This window comes from Theobroma cacao, chromosome 6, assembly GCF_053813885.1.
Source record: "Theobroma cacao isolate CCN51 chromosome 6, ASM5381388v1, whole genome shotgun sequence".
Lineage (NCBI taxonomy): Eukaryota > Viridiplantae > Streptophyta > Magnoliopsida > Malvales > Malvaceae > Theobroma > Theobroma cacao.
In genome coordinates, this window is record NC_142644.1 from 31,802,584 (window position 1) to 31,818,135 (window position 15,552).

Genomic DNA, 15,552 nt, shown 5'->3' on the forward strand with positions numbered 1-15,552 from the left:
AATTAGGTATTGTATTTGAGTTTCTTGGTTGACTAAGTTGAACAAAGAAGGAAAAATATAAAATAACGATGATGCAAGCAAGACACGCAGGGATTAGATAGCGCCGCAAACTGGATAGAGGCGAGGAGGCTTGTTGCAGCAATCATAAGAAACAAGACAAGTGGAACACTACTACCACTTTTGGACCCAAACGTGCATACGTGTGCATTTACGCTTTCCAACGTGGTTGTTGCTGTGCTCTCTCTTCTTCTGTTCTGGCAGAGCCAAAGTCAGGCTGGCTAGCTCGGTCTTGGTTCGTTGCTTTGCTTTGTCCTACCTAAGACTCCAGTCTTTGCTCAAATCTTTCCTTTGTTCAAATTAAATTCATTTCCTTGACTTGTGTCTCCATCTTGCCTTGGGTAATAATCTGGACTGTCTGTTTTTCTAATTCTCTGTCTTTTTCTTTTCCTTAAAAGTTTCAAACAGAATTCTTCGCATGTGATGTTAATCTTACAGACTGCAGAGAGGTGATTGTGGTTTGAAGCTTTGAGCGCTTAACGCCATGGCTCCTCCAGCTTCCTCCTCTTCTTCTTCTTCTTCAGATTCCGTAATCAGACCTCGAGGTTGTTTCTTCTTTCAGTATTTTCGTTTCTTCTCTGCCGTCAGTTCATCAGTTTACTTAGTGCTACACTCTTTTGAGCCAATTACTTATCGCTCGCGCATCGAAGTTGAAACAAAATTATTTTTCTAATATTTTTGTTTCTATCGAAAGGAATTTGCTTGCTTCTGCCTAACTTGTTATTTTTCGGAGGGTATATGTATTACTAATTGGAGCATCCCTCCCCACTTATTTACAAGACTACAACTGAGATTACAAGATTATATTGTTCATGATCATGAATCATAATAGGAGTAATTTCTACTACTTGCCTTTACAATATTCTAGTAGTAATTTACATTGACCTCGTTTTAACTTTGTTCGTGCAGATGTTTGTATTGTAGGTGTTGCACGAACACCAATGGGTGCTTTCCTTGGCTCCCTTTCCTCTTTCTCTGCTACCCAACTTGGATCCATCGCCATCCACTGTAAACTCCTAAACCCACAATTCTTTACTCCTTGTGTTTAAGTTCGCTTCTTATTAATGCCTTCTTTAACACAAATATGCAGCTGCCCTTAAAAGGGCAAACCTTGATCCATCACTTGTGCAGGAGGTTTTCTTTGGGAATGTTCTTAGTGCAAACTTAGGCCAAGCTCCTGCTAGACAGGCTGCATTAGGTGCCGGTATTCCTAATTCCATCATTTGCACCACTGTTAACAAAGTTTGTGCATCTGGAATGAAGGGTAAATCCTCTTTCTGGACAAAAAGAATGCTGATGCTTCTTGCTAAGTACGGGCATGCATAATTTCTTATGATTTGTCCCTCCTTTTATTCCTTCCTATCCCAGCGGTGATGCTTGCATCACAAACTATCCAATTAGGCATCAATGATGTTGTCATTGCTGGTGGCATGGAAAGCATGTCAAATGCACCCAAGTATTTGGCAGAGGCAAGGTGTGCATCCATGTTTTTTTCCGAGTCTTGAATTGTTGCATGCTGTCTTTTTGCCTTTTCTGATACTCATGGATTTGAGCAAGTACATTTGATCTTGCAAATATTGATGTTATTTTAATAATTAAACGGTAATTTTGTAACTGATTTAAAAGTTATTCTGACATACAACCTAATTGATGACATTGAACTGAAATTGAAGACCTTGTACCCACCAGGGGCATTAGGTGGCTAGTCATTCAATTTTAGCTTGAACAATTGTTTTTATGAAGATTTGCTGCATAGGAATAGTGTTGGTGCTTGGTTGGATAGATATCTGAGTAAACCTACATTTCCACCACAGAAAATCATTGGTTGGGTTAAAAAGATGGTGTTTCCTTTTTGATTTGTTTGGTTATCATTGCATTAAATGATCTCTATGTTGTTCATAAGTCATTGAAAGTTCTATCTCCAATTTTTGGGCAGAAAGGGATCTCGTCTAGGACATGATACCATTATTGATGGCATGCTCAAAGATGGGTTATGGGATGTATACAATGACTTTGGAATGGGAGTATGTGCAGAAATATGTGCTGACCAACATAACATTACACGAGAAGAGCAGGTACTGTTTCTTCACAATCCATATGTTCAACGCTTCCTATTGTCTTTGGTATTTTTAAAGGTAGAGTTGATTATTGTCGTTTTTGTAACTTATACTATTCTCCTCATACAAAGTTTTGGGGTCACGTCCCATTAAGAAGTTGCTCCTTTAATGGTCTTTAAACCGTGGGTTAAGATATTTTTTAATGTGTTTTTATGTTTTGGTTGTATTCTCATTAATATTGTTTAGTGTTTACTAATGCATGCTAATGTTCTCCCATATGTTATACCTGTCCTCTCTTGCAGGATTCTTATGCTATTCAAAGCTTTGAGCGTGGCATTGCTGCTCAAAACAATGGCCTCTTGGCTTGGGAAATAGTTCCAGTGTGGTTTCTGATCTCACTAAAAAATTTGGGGAAAATCGATAGTTTATGGTATTTTGTAACATAAATTCCCATATTTGTACGTGCAGGTTGAAGTTTCGGGGAGAAGAGGGAAACCATTCACAATTATAGATAGGGATGAAGGTTTAGGAAAGGTATAAGAGAAGGTTGTACTTGGCATTTGATATTCCATTGAACAGATGTTCTTTGCTGTGTTTTTAACCTTTGGTTGTCCTATCTAAATATCTAATCACATGGAAGGTTTTGGAACCCTATTTTTCATGGTAAGATGTTTTTGTCACCTACCCCCTTTCCAAGATAATATAATATAATATATATATGTATGTATGTATGTATATATGCATGCATGCATGCATGCATGTTTGTTTGTAATATTGTCTCTTTATGTTTATAAAGTTGGCTTGAGCAAGTGCCGTAAAAATAATGGGGAAAACTAGTGAAGATGTTGGCTTCTTGTTTCACCTTTTTGTATTTCCCTTGGTTGGGAGGTCCATGCATTACCCTTCATTTGATTCTAGACATTCGTTGTAACCAAACCCTTCTTCTTCTTCTTCTCTCTAACTTGTCCTATCCAAATTACAACAAACTGTACCCATTGTGAAGAACAAGGTTCTGTAATAGCAATAGCATTTCCAGGTTCACTTAGTATATAAGACCCATCAAATTGATGGTTATCAATTATTTTGGATGCAACAGTCCAATTATAGCTGTTTTAGTCCCAAATAATACCTGATGTCCATGCTTAATCTGTGGTGGTCTAATACTGTAATACATGCTTTGGTGCTGATCTTTTCACTTTTTATCTCTACCTTTTCTAGTTTGATGCTGCAAAATTGAGGAAGCTTAGACCAAGCTTTAAGGAAGAGGGAGGATCTGTTACTGCTGGCAATGCTTCTAGCATTAGGTCTCTCCTCGCTGTCCCCTCCCATCCCTTTTTAATGTGTTCCTATACTTGCAATGTATTAATGTGATTGCGATTGCATTCAGCCCCTATCTTCTTTGTAATAAAAAATTTGGTCTTGCAAATTGGAATGATATGCTATGAGTTTGAGCCATATCTTCTCACTTTTACAAACAAAATATAAGTTTTGCTACGATAAAATCGCTGTTGCATGTTTCTTTAATATATTGGTGATTAAGGGTATTCCTTACTAGTTATGGGCTGGTCTGTTATGTTGGGTAGTGATGGTGCAGCGGCGATAGTGCTAGTAAGTGGGGAGAAAGCAACCAAGCTTGGTTTGCAAGTAGTTGCTAAGATCAGAGGATATGCTGATGCTGCTCAGGTACTGCAGATAATATTTGTTTGTATTTCCTGGTTTTGGCTTATTTTTAGATAAGTAAAGCTGATGGAGCTTGTCTTGGCAGGCACCTGAATTGTTTACAACGGCTCCAGCCCTTGCCATACCAAAAGCTATTTCAGCTGCTGGTTTGGAGGCTTCTCAAATTGATTACTATGAAATAAATGAAGCTTTTTCAGTAAGAAAATAGGCTAATACTTTTTGATAGTGTTAGTATCATAGTAATATTCTTCTTTTTTTTTTTTCCTTTTTTGTTTCAGAAAATCAGTTGGTTCATTACGAGTCCATGTTTTGTTTAATTTTTTGCAGGTTGTGGCTCTTGCCAATCAAAAACTGCTTGGCCTTAATCCTGTAAATCTTCAACCATCCTCTCAATTTTTAATCGAATAGTTCACTGATGATAATTGACTTTTTTTTTTCAAGATTTCTTTAGCCTGGCTCATCATGCATTTTTGGCTCTTATAATGCATTATATGATTTTTCAATGTCTTAGCTTGTGCTTTCTGGGATGCAGGAAAAGGTTAATGTTCATGGTGGAGCGGTATCGTTGGGACATCCATTAGGGTGTAGTGGAGCTCGTATATTAGTCACATTGTTGGGGGTAAATCATAGGAGCTTATTTATGTTTTTGGCCACCCTAATTTCTTTCTAATGATTTGAAATACATTTGAATACCCCACCCCTCTCTCTCTTTCTTCAAATAAGTTGAATGGTGTATAGCTGCTGAGGCCCCTGTGCTCTCTCTCTCTCTCTCTCACACACACACACACACACACACACAAACACATGCAACCCCACCTTCTCACATCCTAGTAACATGAATCGGTAGATGATGCATTGATGCTTTTTATTGCAGGTGATGAGACAGAAGAATGGAAAGTTCGGGGTTGGTGGAATCTGCAATGGAGGAGGAGGAGCATCTGCCCTTGTTTTTGAGCTCATGTAAGCCTTATATATATATATATTTGGTAAGATGTATGCCCATTACACCTAATAACTTTCTTGTCCAATTAGAATTTTATCAACATTGTTCTTAATATGTTTCAGAGTTGTTACTCTAGTTCTTGAGCTAAACCAAAGAAATTTCATAGCAGGTTTGCACCAGATTATTAATAAATGTATCGTGGTTTGGTTCAATAATTTTAAGTAGATTCTACTGCTTGACTGCTCCATGGTATTTGATGTTGCCTTGCCCTGAATAACTTCCTGTTAAACTCTTTTTTCACTTTACTATAAATTCAGAAAAGAAGAGCCTTGTCACAACTTAGTAAAACGAGATGTCCAAGTCCTCATTAGAGAACCTGGTCTTTTACTAAGTTCCTTAGCAAGAATCTGTATACTATTCTGACCTGTTAAATTTTGTAAACACAAGTCTTTGCTATGGTGTTAATGGGAAGTGCCATTGATGAAGAATCTTGCATTTTGCAGGCCGGTTACGAAGGTGGGACCTTCATTGTTATGAAACCGATGCATATATTGCTGTGAAATTTAGCGGTTCTTTGTTTTTTTGTTTCTCAACTTTAAAAGAAATAAAGCAAGTTGTATCATGTCTTATGGGAGTAGACAAGTGCTGCTTCTTTTCCGAAATGTTGATGTTTGATCTTAATAAATTGATATTTGGTTATCAGATAATTCCGAAAGAATATAGTAGTATGTAATGTGATGTATCTGAATCCAGTTAGGGAAGAAATCTTGTTGGGACAGGGAATAATGTGGGTGAAGCCAGCTGCTGCATTAGAAACAGTCAAACGTTACTACTCATTTCCTTTCTTATTTGGTGAAAAAACGTTAGACATTTCATTTCGAGTATCAACGACTTTCAGTCAATAACCCCAATAGAAATTTTATATTTTGTAATTTGTGTGCGAGGCTGAGGTCTGAGGGTGGTGGCATTCTCCTCAAATTTAATATTAAGATTAACCGTTGAAATGCCGTAAACAATGGTGGCTCTCTGTCCAAAATTAGTACAGGAATGACACCTCTAATTTTGGGCCTGTTTTCTTATGTTCTCGACAGCACAGCACAAGACCAGATTAGACCAGTACCTGCACCTCATCAACTTCAAACTTCAACACTGGCAGTCGATGCAACAGGCGTTACTATTAATTTAAGATACTGTGTAACTGATCGCATTTTTAAAAAAAGATATAAAATAATAATTTTAATTAACATAAATCTAATTATTTAATTTAATAGATATACCTTACTGTTATTTCTTCTGCTTGTTTTATGTACTTATCATTTCAAACATAAACATCTTTTCAGTTTTTTTTTTTCAAGTCACAAAATAAGATTGTGTCATCTACATATTGCAAATGTGTAAGAGACAAATTATTTTTTCTAATCATGACTCCTTAAAGATAAAATAGTATAACCAAAACTAGCTTTTAATTTTCTAAATATAAAATAGTATCGAAACAAATTATGGCCAAAGTGCAAACAAGTTCACAGATAAAATAGTATAACCAAAATTAGTTTTTAAACTCTTAAAGATAAAATAGTATCGAAACAAACCGTGGCTAAAGTGCAAACAAATTCACTTCCAATTAAGCTCCCGAAAAAAATCAAAAATTTTTTTTCATTGCCCATTTTTAGTTCTAAGATGTTATCTCGTTGTTTCCGCTCCATTACACTTGTTCCATCAAACTTCATTCCCGTCACTCTGTCACATGTCATATCCAAACCACGAAACCTTTTTCATGGAATCATAGCAATTTTCAATTTCGTTTCGACTCCATTAAGCCTAGATAGAAAGTACTTGAAAATGATATCTTCTTTTAAAATATGAATTGCACTAACATTGCACGTAAATTACACGTGATAATAAATATAAATAAAAATAAATATATTTGATTTACAAGAAAAATTATATAACTAAAACTAGTTTTTAAAACTCTTAAAGATAAAATAGTATCGAAACAAACCTAAATAGAAAGGTATAACATAAAAAGTTTTAGTTCCTGCAAATCATTTCCTATCTCAACTGTAAATAAGCTACCATATTTGCTATTATGCTTGGTTTGCCATTTATTATAAATGTGAACATAAAGAGCTCTAACAAACATTATAAAACCAAAGCTATTATCAATGTAGCATTGATAGTTAAAAAATGTTTCAGCAACTTCAAGAAAACGAAAATCAAATTAAGGGTGAACTGTTTTGTCTTCAAACACTCTTTCAATATGATCTTGCCATTCAATATCTGGAATCAGTGCTAGTAATATCAAAGTGTCCATTGGGCTTAATTTTATACTTCTTCATAAACTTATCACAACCTTAATGTAGGTCCACAAGTAGGGATGGTTCATTAAAAATAACTTATAATTATTGAAAGAAATAATTACAAAATCATACAACTATACAACTACTAAAAGAAAAATAATATGAAAGATAAAAATAGTTTAAAAGATACATACATTACCAAAACAGCTTGTAATCGGTAAAATAGAACATCATATGTTGCAAATCCAAAAGAATGATATTCATCTTAGAACCACATAATTGATGAACGATACCAATCACCTTCGCTAGTACTTTCATATAACTGCTTTTATTTTCACAACTCATTGCTTCACCCTTAATTTCGACCTCCTTGTTAGCATAAATTTGATTAATGGTAACATATGGACGAATAACTCTATGACTCATATCATTAACTAGTGAGGTAATAATAACTCTTTTAAAAAAAAAGATATCAATATATATTTTTATATTTTATATATAATAAACTTATAAAATTTGTAGCATACGTCATAATATTAGCACTTATTCTAATAACTTCCAACAACAAGAATTCTTCAATGCAATAGGCGTTATTATTAATCAAAGATTAAATTGGGATAACTTCTAAATATACTAATTTTCTTTTTAGTTTGAAAGAAATATACTAATACTATTTAGTTTTTCATTATGATTGAATTGTTTGTGTTGCTTGGTGTGTTTATTACAATCTAAGTGTGTTATCTGGTTTCTTGTGGATGTATGTTTTTAAAATATATTGTTTGTATAAAATCATTTCTCCGAACTAGAATTATTGCATTAATATTGCACGTAAATTACACATAATAATAAATTTAAATAAAAAGATATATATTTGATTTACGAGAAAAATTATATAACTGAAAGTAGTTTTTAAACTGTTAAAAATAAAATAGTATCGAAATAAACTTAAACAAAAATATACAATATAAAAAGTTAAATAAATTTTTAATTTAATTAGTAAATGATTTAGTTGTGATAATATTCAATTAACGTTTAAAAAATATAGAAAATATAATATACTTAATAAAATAACTCTAAATTTATGAACAAGAATCTTGTTTATTAAGTCAAATATAAACTATACAAAACCGTAAATCCAATTGTAGTCCCACCTTAATTTGATAATGTTATCTTAGTGCATATCAATTAACCATATTAGTCATTCATGATAATTTTGTTGGGACAGGGAATAATGTGGGTGAAGCCAGCTGCTGCATTAGAAACAGTCAAATGTTATTACTTATTTCCTTTCTTATTTGGTGAAAAAACGTTAGACATTTCATTCCGAGTATTATCGACTTTCAACCAATAACCCTAACAGAAACTTTCTATTTTGTAATTTGTGTGCGAGGCTGAGATATGAGGATGGTAGCATTCTCCTCAAATTTAATATTAAGGTTAATCGTTGAAATGCCGCAAACAATGGTGACTCTCCCTCCAAAAATAGTACAGGAACGGCACCTCTAATTTTGGGTCTATTTTCTTATGTTCTTGACAGCACAGCACAAGACCAGACTAGACCAGGACCCGCACTTCGTCAACTTCAAACTTCAAGGCTTCCTTTTCCTTTCACCAATTTGTTTTCTAATAAGCAACTTCACTTTCGTCTCACAGCCTCAATTTCTGCTTCCTCCAACGTATCCGCATCAGGTTCCTTTTGCAAATCATTTTCATTGCCATGAACAATGCCATCTTCATTCTTAAGCCACCTGACTTGTTTAATTCAATTGTTCTTTCTTTCTTTATGTTTTCTTTTAAAAAAAAATGAATGGGATGTAGGTAATATATTAGATTCAACTGATATCAGCTAAATTAATGCATGCATCTGCGATCTCCCAGTTGAACAAAAAAGGTTTCCTTTTGATATTATAGTTCATATTGCAGAAGCAGAACAGAGATTATGGCTCATATTTGGATTTGCTTTTATGGTTCATATAGCTCACGGCTTTGCAATGTATCTGAATTCAAGAGTCTTCTCATTCTTGAATCGATATTCTAGTACTAGTTTTATGTATGTTGTTGTTTTCCATACGATAAGCTGTATAATGCAGGAGGATAATGATCATGGCAATCCAACTGCTCTTGCGCAGGTCAGCTTTCGAGGAAATTCATTGATCAATTGGCTACCAAAGACAAAAATGGTTAATATCCGCCGCGTAAACAGCGAACGCCTTCCCAAGTCCTTAGGTTCACCAAGGGCAGAGGTAGGAGAGATTGATACCAGGGTGCCGTTCCAATCTGTCAAAGCTGCTGTTAGTCTATTTGGGGAAGTAGCTGTTTCCAGGGAGAGACGCACTCCTAGAAAATCAAGACTTTCTGCAGAGGTAGGTAACCAAATACCCACGTCTGATCAATGCTTTTCCATCTAAATGGCCGGCCGGTTAATATATACCTATATATAGCATGCAGAAGCAGAAGCTATATATATAATTGTATGCAGTCCTAATCTGCTTATGTTGTTTGCCAGAATGTGATAGACAAGGAGACGCAGCTTCTCTTGGCGCAGAAAGAAATTAACAATATAAAGCAAAAGCTGGAGAGTGACGAAAGCACAAAGGCCAAGGCAGATTTTGATCTTGAAAGCGCAAAGAGAACATTGCAGGATTTGACCAGCAAACTTGAAACAATAACCCAGTCCAAGCGATCCGCAATTGAAGCTACAGAGGCAGTGAAGGAACAAGCCAGGCAACTTGAACTCCAAAAATCAAAGAACCATCAAGAAAGCAATGCACGTAAAATGGAATTGGAGTATGCGAGAGAGCAATATATGGCCGTTGCCACGGAGCTTGATGCCGCGAAGCAAGAGCTCAATGAAATCAGGCAAGATTTTGATGCAGCCTTGGAAGCAAAGTTGGCCGCATTCCAACAGGCAGCAGAAGCACAGCGTTGCTCTAAAATGCATGCTGAAAGGGTTAGTGAGCTCTCGAAAGAAATCTCGGGCATGAAGGAAGCAATTCAACAAGTAAAGTTAGCCACCCAACAGGTGTACCAGGAACAGGCAAATATCGCGGAAGAGAAAGATGCCCTGCAAAAATCTTACAAGAAGGCCAAGGAGGAAACGGAAAACAAATTGATATCCTCGAGGAAAGAATATGATCCTGAGCTGACGAAATATCTGGAGGAGAAGCTCATGGAAACAACAGCGGAGGTCGAAGCCTTGCAAGAAGAGATGAAAAAAGCCCATGCTTTAGAAATGGATTCTGTGAGAGTTATAACTGGTGAGCTTAATGAAGCTACAACAACACTGCAACAAGTAGCGGATGAAGAATGCTCTCTTCGGAATTTAGTGAGCTCCCTTGGGCTGGAATTGGAAGAGGTGAAGAGAGAACGACAAGCTGAAATGGACAAAGAAGCAAAAACTGTTGCTGAACAAAATGAATTAAGGGAGCACAATTTCAGACTCCAACAGCTGTCATCAGAAATTGAAAATGCAAGGCGAGAAGAACAAGAGATGAAGAAAAGTACTGAAGAGCTGAAAATAGAAGCTGAAACCGCCAAAGTAGCGGCGGAGGAGGTACAGCAAAAGCTAGAACGTGCTTTGGAACAGGCTGAAGAAGCAAAAGCAGCAGAGAAAAAGGCTGTTGATGAAATGCAGGTTTTGTCTGCAAAAGAGGACATTGGTAACACGGAATCCAGTGGCAAGATTATAATCTCCATGGAGGAATTTGAATCTTTGAATAGGAAAGTGGTTGAATCTGGAGATATGGCAGACAGGCAAATAGCTGACGCAATGGCTGAGCTGGAAGCAATTAATGCCAGAAAAAGTGAGACAGAAAAAAGGTTGGAAGCAAGTTTGAAAGCAATGGAGGAAATCAAGGCTGCAACCGAGCTGGCCGAGAAGTCAGCGACGATGGCAGAGGCGGCACAGGGCGTGATTGAGGGTGAGCTTAAAAGACGGCGTCAACAAGAACAAATGGTTGCACCTTAAAGCCTAGCTTAAAAGCTGCTGCACCCTAAACAATCTGTTTCCCCTCACACTTTCCTCCCTTGGTGGGAACAAATTAAACAAAACAAAACATGTCAATTAATTATCCAGCAATTTGGGTTTGCGTAAGCATTTGCCTCTTTAGTTCTATTATATCTTATAAATGACAATAATCTACCACTTAAAGCAATAATTTGAGTAAGGGTGAACTAGATTTTTCTGATCAAGTCATCTTTGACTAAAAACCGTGAAACTAAATAATACAATAGTATTCCTAACTCCACATACATCGTACTGACTTTTTTCCTCCCAGACTCACCTAAAGAGGATGTGAGCTGCTACTCTTACTTTCAATCATATCCTATTCCCGGAATGGTAGAATTAAACCACATCCTGATTGGGAATCAAGAGTCTCAATCATCATCGATTTTGATGCCACTAATCGACCGGGACAACCCATTCCCATTCTCAAACTTGTGCAACTCAGACTCTAGAGTTTTAGCAATCTCTGTTCCTTCAGCAGCGGGCTCGGGCAGATCCACATGAAAAGATCCCTGTTTGATGGGTTGAGCGGGTTCAGTGACCAAGGACTGCTGCTTTACGTAGTTGTAGAGCTGTTGATGGAAAGGATGATCCAACGAAAAGCAGTTTTCATTTTCTGAATGGCGAGATGACCCAGACCCTTCCTTTCCACAGAAATGTGGCATTGATGCTAAATCCATTATCTATAGATAAGATATACAGCCAACATAATTAGTATTTTTTTTTAAGCAGAAAAAATGGTTCTGAAATTACATTTCCCCTGATGATTCACTGTTTAGTTGAAAAGATACGAGCAAATATAAGGGAATTAGTTATTTGTCATTTGACTTCTCAAGTACCGGATTTACTAGTGAAGCAGTGGAACAGCAAGATGATGCGAATGAAGAAATGAAACGAAAAAAGGGATACATGCTGTTTCTGTATGTAAGCTCTGCAATCTAGCTATAACGGTGACTATTGAATCTCACAGTTAAAATATATTGGCTTTCTTCAATGACTAAAATGGGAACCCCATTGCCACAAACAAAAAGAAATGGGAACAAAAGAACTACAGAAATTGCATCCCTGCTTGAAATTTCAGTACAGTAGAAGAAAAGAAAAGTGAGAGTAGTATAAGGCTCAGATAGTTAATAGAAAAAAAATTAAAAAAACATCTTCCGGGGCCAGCACCACCTCAGCCCACTCTGCTATGGCAGAGAGAGAGGGGTAGACAGGGAAAGGAATGATTATTTTGAGTATCTCCAAAGTATCTAAACACACAAACGGGCAGGTTTTAGAACACCCATGTTTTTCAATATTTGAAGGAATTATGAGAAAACACCTTACCTTCAACAGCTCATCTCGCCCACAACCTGGCAACACTTGAATTTTTTTCCTTGTCCTCTCTTGCAAAAGGGGCTTGACAACCTGCTCAGAACTCAAAGGTTACATCAATCCATGTCAAAACCATTTACCGGAAAAAAGGATACATATTCGAAGCTTACCTTCCAGCAAGCAGAGAAAATATATGGAGCATTTACAATGTAATATGTATTTGTCTTCTCCGGGTAGTTCAAGTCATCAATAGTTGAGATGATTGTCAATAACTGTGTTAACACAACAAATAAAATAATCATACTGATGCATGAGGCATACAGTCAAATCAAATATTTAAAAGTTTGGATGGTCGAATCTTCAGAATTGGAAATAGTCAGTTTAACATTGAGTTTTTCTTCTTTTTGCTATGTTAAGCCTTTTTCAGCAGCTTAGTTCTCAGCCTTTCAGGATTCAAATATTGAATCTTTCAAGGTTCTTTACCAAAATTATCAGTGTCAGAGATTAAAGATAAGATAATTACATATGCATATAGGTTGCAAATCTGCTACCCAAGTCCAAGTAGAACAAAATATGGCAGCTAAAGTTGAGGCAATACCTTTATATGGGTCAGTGCTGAAAGCTTCAGGCCAGTCATATCTAATACTTTTATACAGGTGGTTATGGGTCGCCCATGCTTCTTTGATGCAGAAGGCTAAAACAGTGTATAAATGTCAAACAAATGAGCAGAAAAGGCAAGAAATAAAAAACTTCCAAACTCTATTACTCACCAGAATTACACGATCTCGATATTCATTGATTTGAATATGTGACTGCACATAGTAGTGAACCTATAAATAAAATAAAAGAAGCAAATAAATACCACGCATTAGTTGTCTTTCTGATCAATGATCGAATACTTGTAATGCACACTACCATAAAACTTACAGATGCTTTATCAAATGTGCTAAGTCCCACACCAATAGCAAAGACCGGAAGCCCCTGGAGATGGAAAATTAAAAATTAAATAGCATACCAGAGAGGATATGCGATTCCCATCATAAATTCACTATAATCAAGTGTCTTTGTGTCTGCATGAAGCACAACATAGTATGATTGAAAATGTAAACCCAATAAACCAGATTAAATTTGAAAAATTATGAGCACCTCTCTTGAGTAGCCAGACATTCCTATGAGCTGTGAATCACGCACTGCTCTGTAAAGTTCAGTAGGAAATATGGGTTTCTGTAGAAAAGATTTACATTGAATAAAAATAAAAATACTGTTCGCTGACTCAAAGCATAGACAAGCATCAACCTAGTAGTTTACTAGGAAAAGCAACCAGTTGCAACCTAGATGAAACTACTGAGAATACACAAACTTACTGTTAATATATTGTCAATGTCATTCTGCACCCTCCAAAGCAAGCTGTCCACCAACTGAAACATGATACAGCAATCAATTCCATCATACCAAGATGACATTGTTATCAACTTCCACAACAAAAACAACAGTTTTTTTCTATTTTTATTGCTTTCCAAACCCAAGAGGAAATTGGGGTACACATGATTTGGCCTCATCTAACTCCAATTAACTAACCATTTTATGAGCTTTGACAACACTCCACTCTCTTGCTTTTAGAAAGCGCGCCAATGTTTCAGCTCGGTAGCCTTGATGAACATTCTGCATATTGGGAAACAATTACTACAAACAAATGCAAAAATTGTTGCAGAATAATTATCCAAAACATCCAGTGAAGCGATAATGAAACATCTTGTTCCCTACAGCATTTTGTAAGCTGCCCTCAAATATAAAATGCCTTAGTTATGCATAAACTTATCAAGCATCCTACAAAGTTCCTTAATTGCATCAAAGTAGAGAACTATCAATGGCAATATATTCTTGATTACCTCACAACATCAATACGTTTTTGAGGCAAAAGAATTCTCTTGTAATTACATTCATCATCTAACCTGCCTAGCTTCCTACTTCTGATGAAACGATATTGATAGGATGCTTGATGCAGTTACATTTGATGGGACAATGGAATTCAGAAAAAGAAGAGCCAAGACCCCAATTACTGGTAACAGTAAAAAACGAGGAGGAGAGATGAAGCATTTGTTGAAAAAGTTAAGATCAGAGTCCCCATTAAGCTCACATTTCAACTAAAAATAAAGATGCGTGTAAGAAAGCAAAGGACATAGAGCAGGGAGATAGCATAGCAACTAGATTACGCAAAAGAGCAGATCAGATGTAGGCAGTAACACAGATATATGTACAGCCACTAATGATGAGAAAACAAAGACAGAATTCACGCGTTTACCTGGAAAGGAAAAGATTTTAGCCAATAAAGAAAGATAGCTGAACACATTTGACTGGCGTTGAATAACATATGATATGAGAGATCAGAGGGGAAAAGAAAAAGTGAAATGCGTACCTCAAATGTCTTCTTGAGAGGCTCATCAACTGCCATAAAAGCAACTATAATCAGCAATTTCGTATCGCTTACCTTTCCCAGGATAAAGAAAAAGATAGTAAATCAAAATCAGAATATTGAAAAAAGAGAAGAGACCTCGATCCATTAATGCCTGCAACTGAACGATCGCTTCCTGAGAAACGATCCCCATCTCTCAATTGCCCACAATGTCGTCGATTTGTTGTTTCCGTGAATTACTATTATCCTATGGAAGCAGGTAGTTCTAAATTGTACTACTAGTAAATTATTGTCAATTAAAACTGTGATTATTGATTGAATTTGTTGGTAGACAGAAGCAAATATTACTAATAAAACCACAACGAGTTGAAAGTCTCTGGCAACGTAGATTAGTAGTAGTCAATGGTGAAAAATAAAGGAAAGGAAGTAAGAAGGAATCAACGACAGGATTAGACCCAAGTTATAATTATCAGAAGAAGAGTCAAGGAAGGAAGTCGGGCCTCCCGTAAACACCTCCAAGGCCCACCTACACCTACTACAGTACCACCACAGCCCGTTGCACTATGCATTAACTTATTACTCAATGACGAATCAAAGATCAACTACTAACTAGTTTTGTTGTGCCAACCGACTCTGCACTGCCCGTGAGGCTGTGACAACTACTAAAACAAAACCTCTAGCGGAAGCTTCAATCACCTTTCAAGCATTTGCCTCCTTTTCTTTTCCTTTTCCAGTTTCAGCAGTCTTATTACCAATATCACCATTGAGATTAAGGGTATATATTT

The 15,552-nt window shown here is 36.3% G+C and overlaps 3 protein-coding genes across 5 annotated transcripts; 2 read left to right on the forward strand and 1 right to left on the reverse strand.

The window, feature by feature from the left end:
• Positions 1 to 8: 8 nt before the first annotated feature.
• On the forward strand, positions 9 to 5,583 carry AACT1 (Thiolase family protein). Of its 3 annotated transcripts, none has more exons than XM_007026324.3 (15): positions 9 to 398; positions 496 to 602; positions 967 to 1,065; positions 1,148 to 1,321; positions 1,426 to 1,531; positions 1,994 to 2,132; positions 2,417 to 2,494; positions 2,583 to 2,648; positions 3,333 to 3,418; positions 3,698 to 3,797; positions 3,880 to 3,990; positions 4,122 to 4,163; positions 4,327 to 4,413; positions 4,669 to 4,754; positions 5,241 to 5,583. In XM_007026324.3, exons 2-15 carry the CDS (start codon positions 542 to 544, stop codon positions 5,272 to 5,274), a joined length of 1,269 nt encoding a protein of 422 aa, XP_007026386.1. In that variant the 5' UTR covers positions 9 to 398; positions 496 to 541; the 3' UTR covers positions 5,275 to 5,583. The 3 variants fall into 3 exon arrangements, with proteins under 3 accessions (XP_007026386.1, XP_007026387.1, XP_088663871.1); XM_007026325.3 differs by having other exon boundaries at positions 9 to 292; positions 456 to 602; XM_088807745.1 differs by having other exon boundaries at positions 9 to 292; positions 466 to 602.
• A 3,628-nt stretch (positions 5,584 to 9,211) lies between these two features.
• On the forward strand, positions 9,212 to 11,001 carry LOC18597351 (weak chloroplast movement under blue light protein (DUF827)). Its single transcript, XM_007026327.3, has 2 exons — positions 9,212 to 9,397; positions 9,541 to 11,001. The coding sequence occupies exons 1-2, from the start codon at positions 9,212 to 9,214 to the stop codon at positions 10,999 to 11,001; spliced, it is 1,647 nt and encodes a 548-aa protein (XP_007026389.3).
• Positions 11,002 to 11,191: 190 nt separating this feature from the next.
• Positions 11,192 to 15,193, reverse strand: LOC18597352 (Sec14p-like phosphatidylinositol transfer family protein). Its single transcript, XM_018123797.2, has 11 exons — positions 14,906 to 15,193; positions 14,771 to 14,799; positions 13,933 to 14,016; positions 13,719 to 13,772; positions 13,501 to 13,578; positions 13,282 to 13,335; positions 13,125 to 13,184; positions 12,953 to 13,048; positions 12,525 to 12,626; positions 12,367 to 12,447; positions 11,192 to 11,723 (listed from the first exon to the last, which is right to left on the reverse strand). The coding sequence occupies exons 1-11, from the start codon at positions 14,958 to 14,960 to the stop codon at positions 11,412 to 11,414; spliced, it is 1,005 nt and encodes a 334-aa protein (XP_017979286.1). The 5' UTR covers positions 14,961 to 15,193; the 3' UTR covers positions 11,192 to 11,411.
• Positions 15,194 to 15,552: the final 359 nt, after the last annotated feature.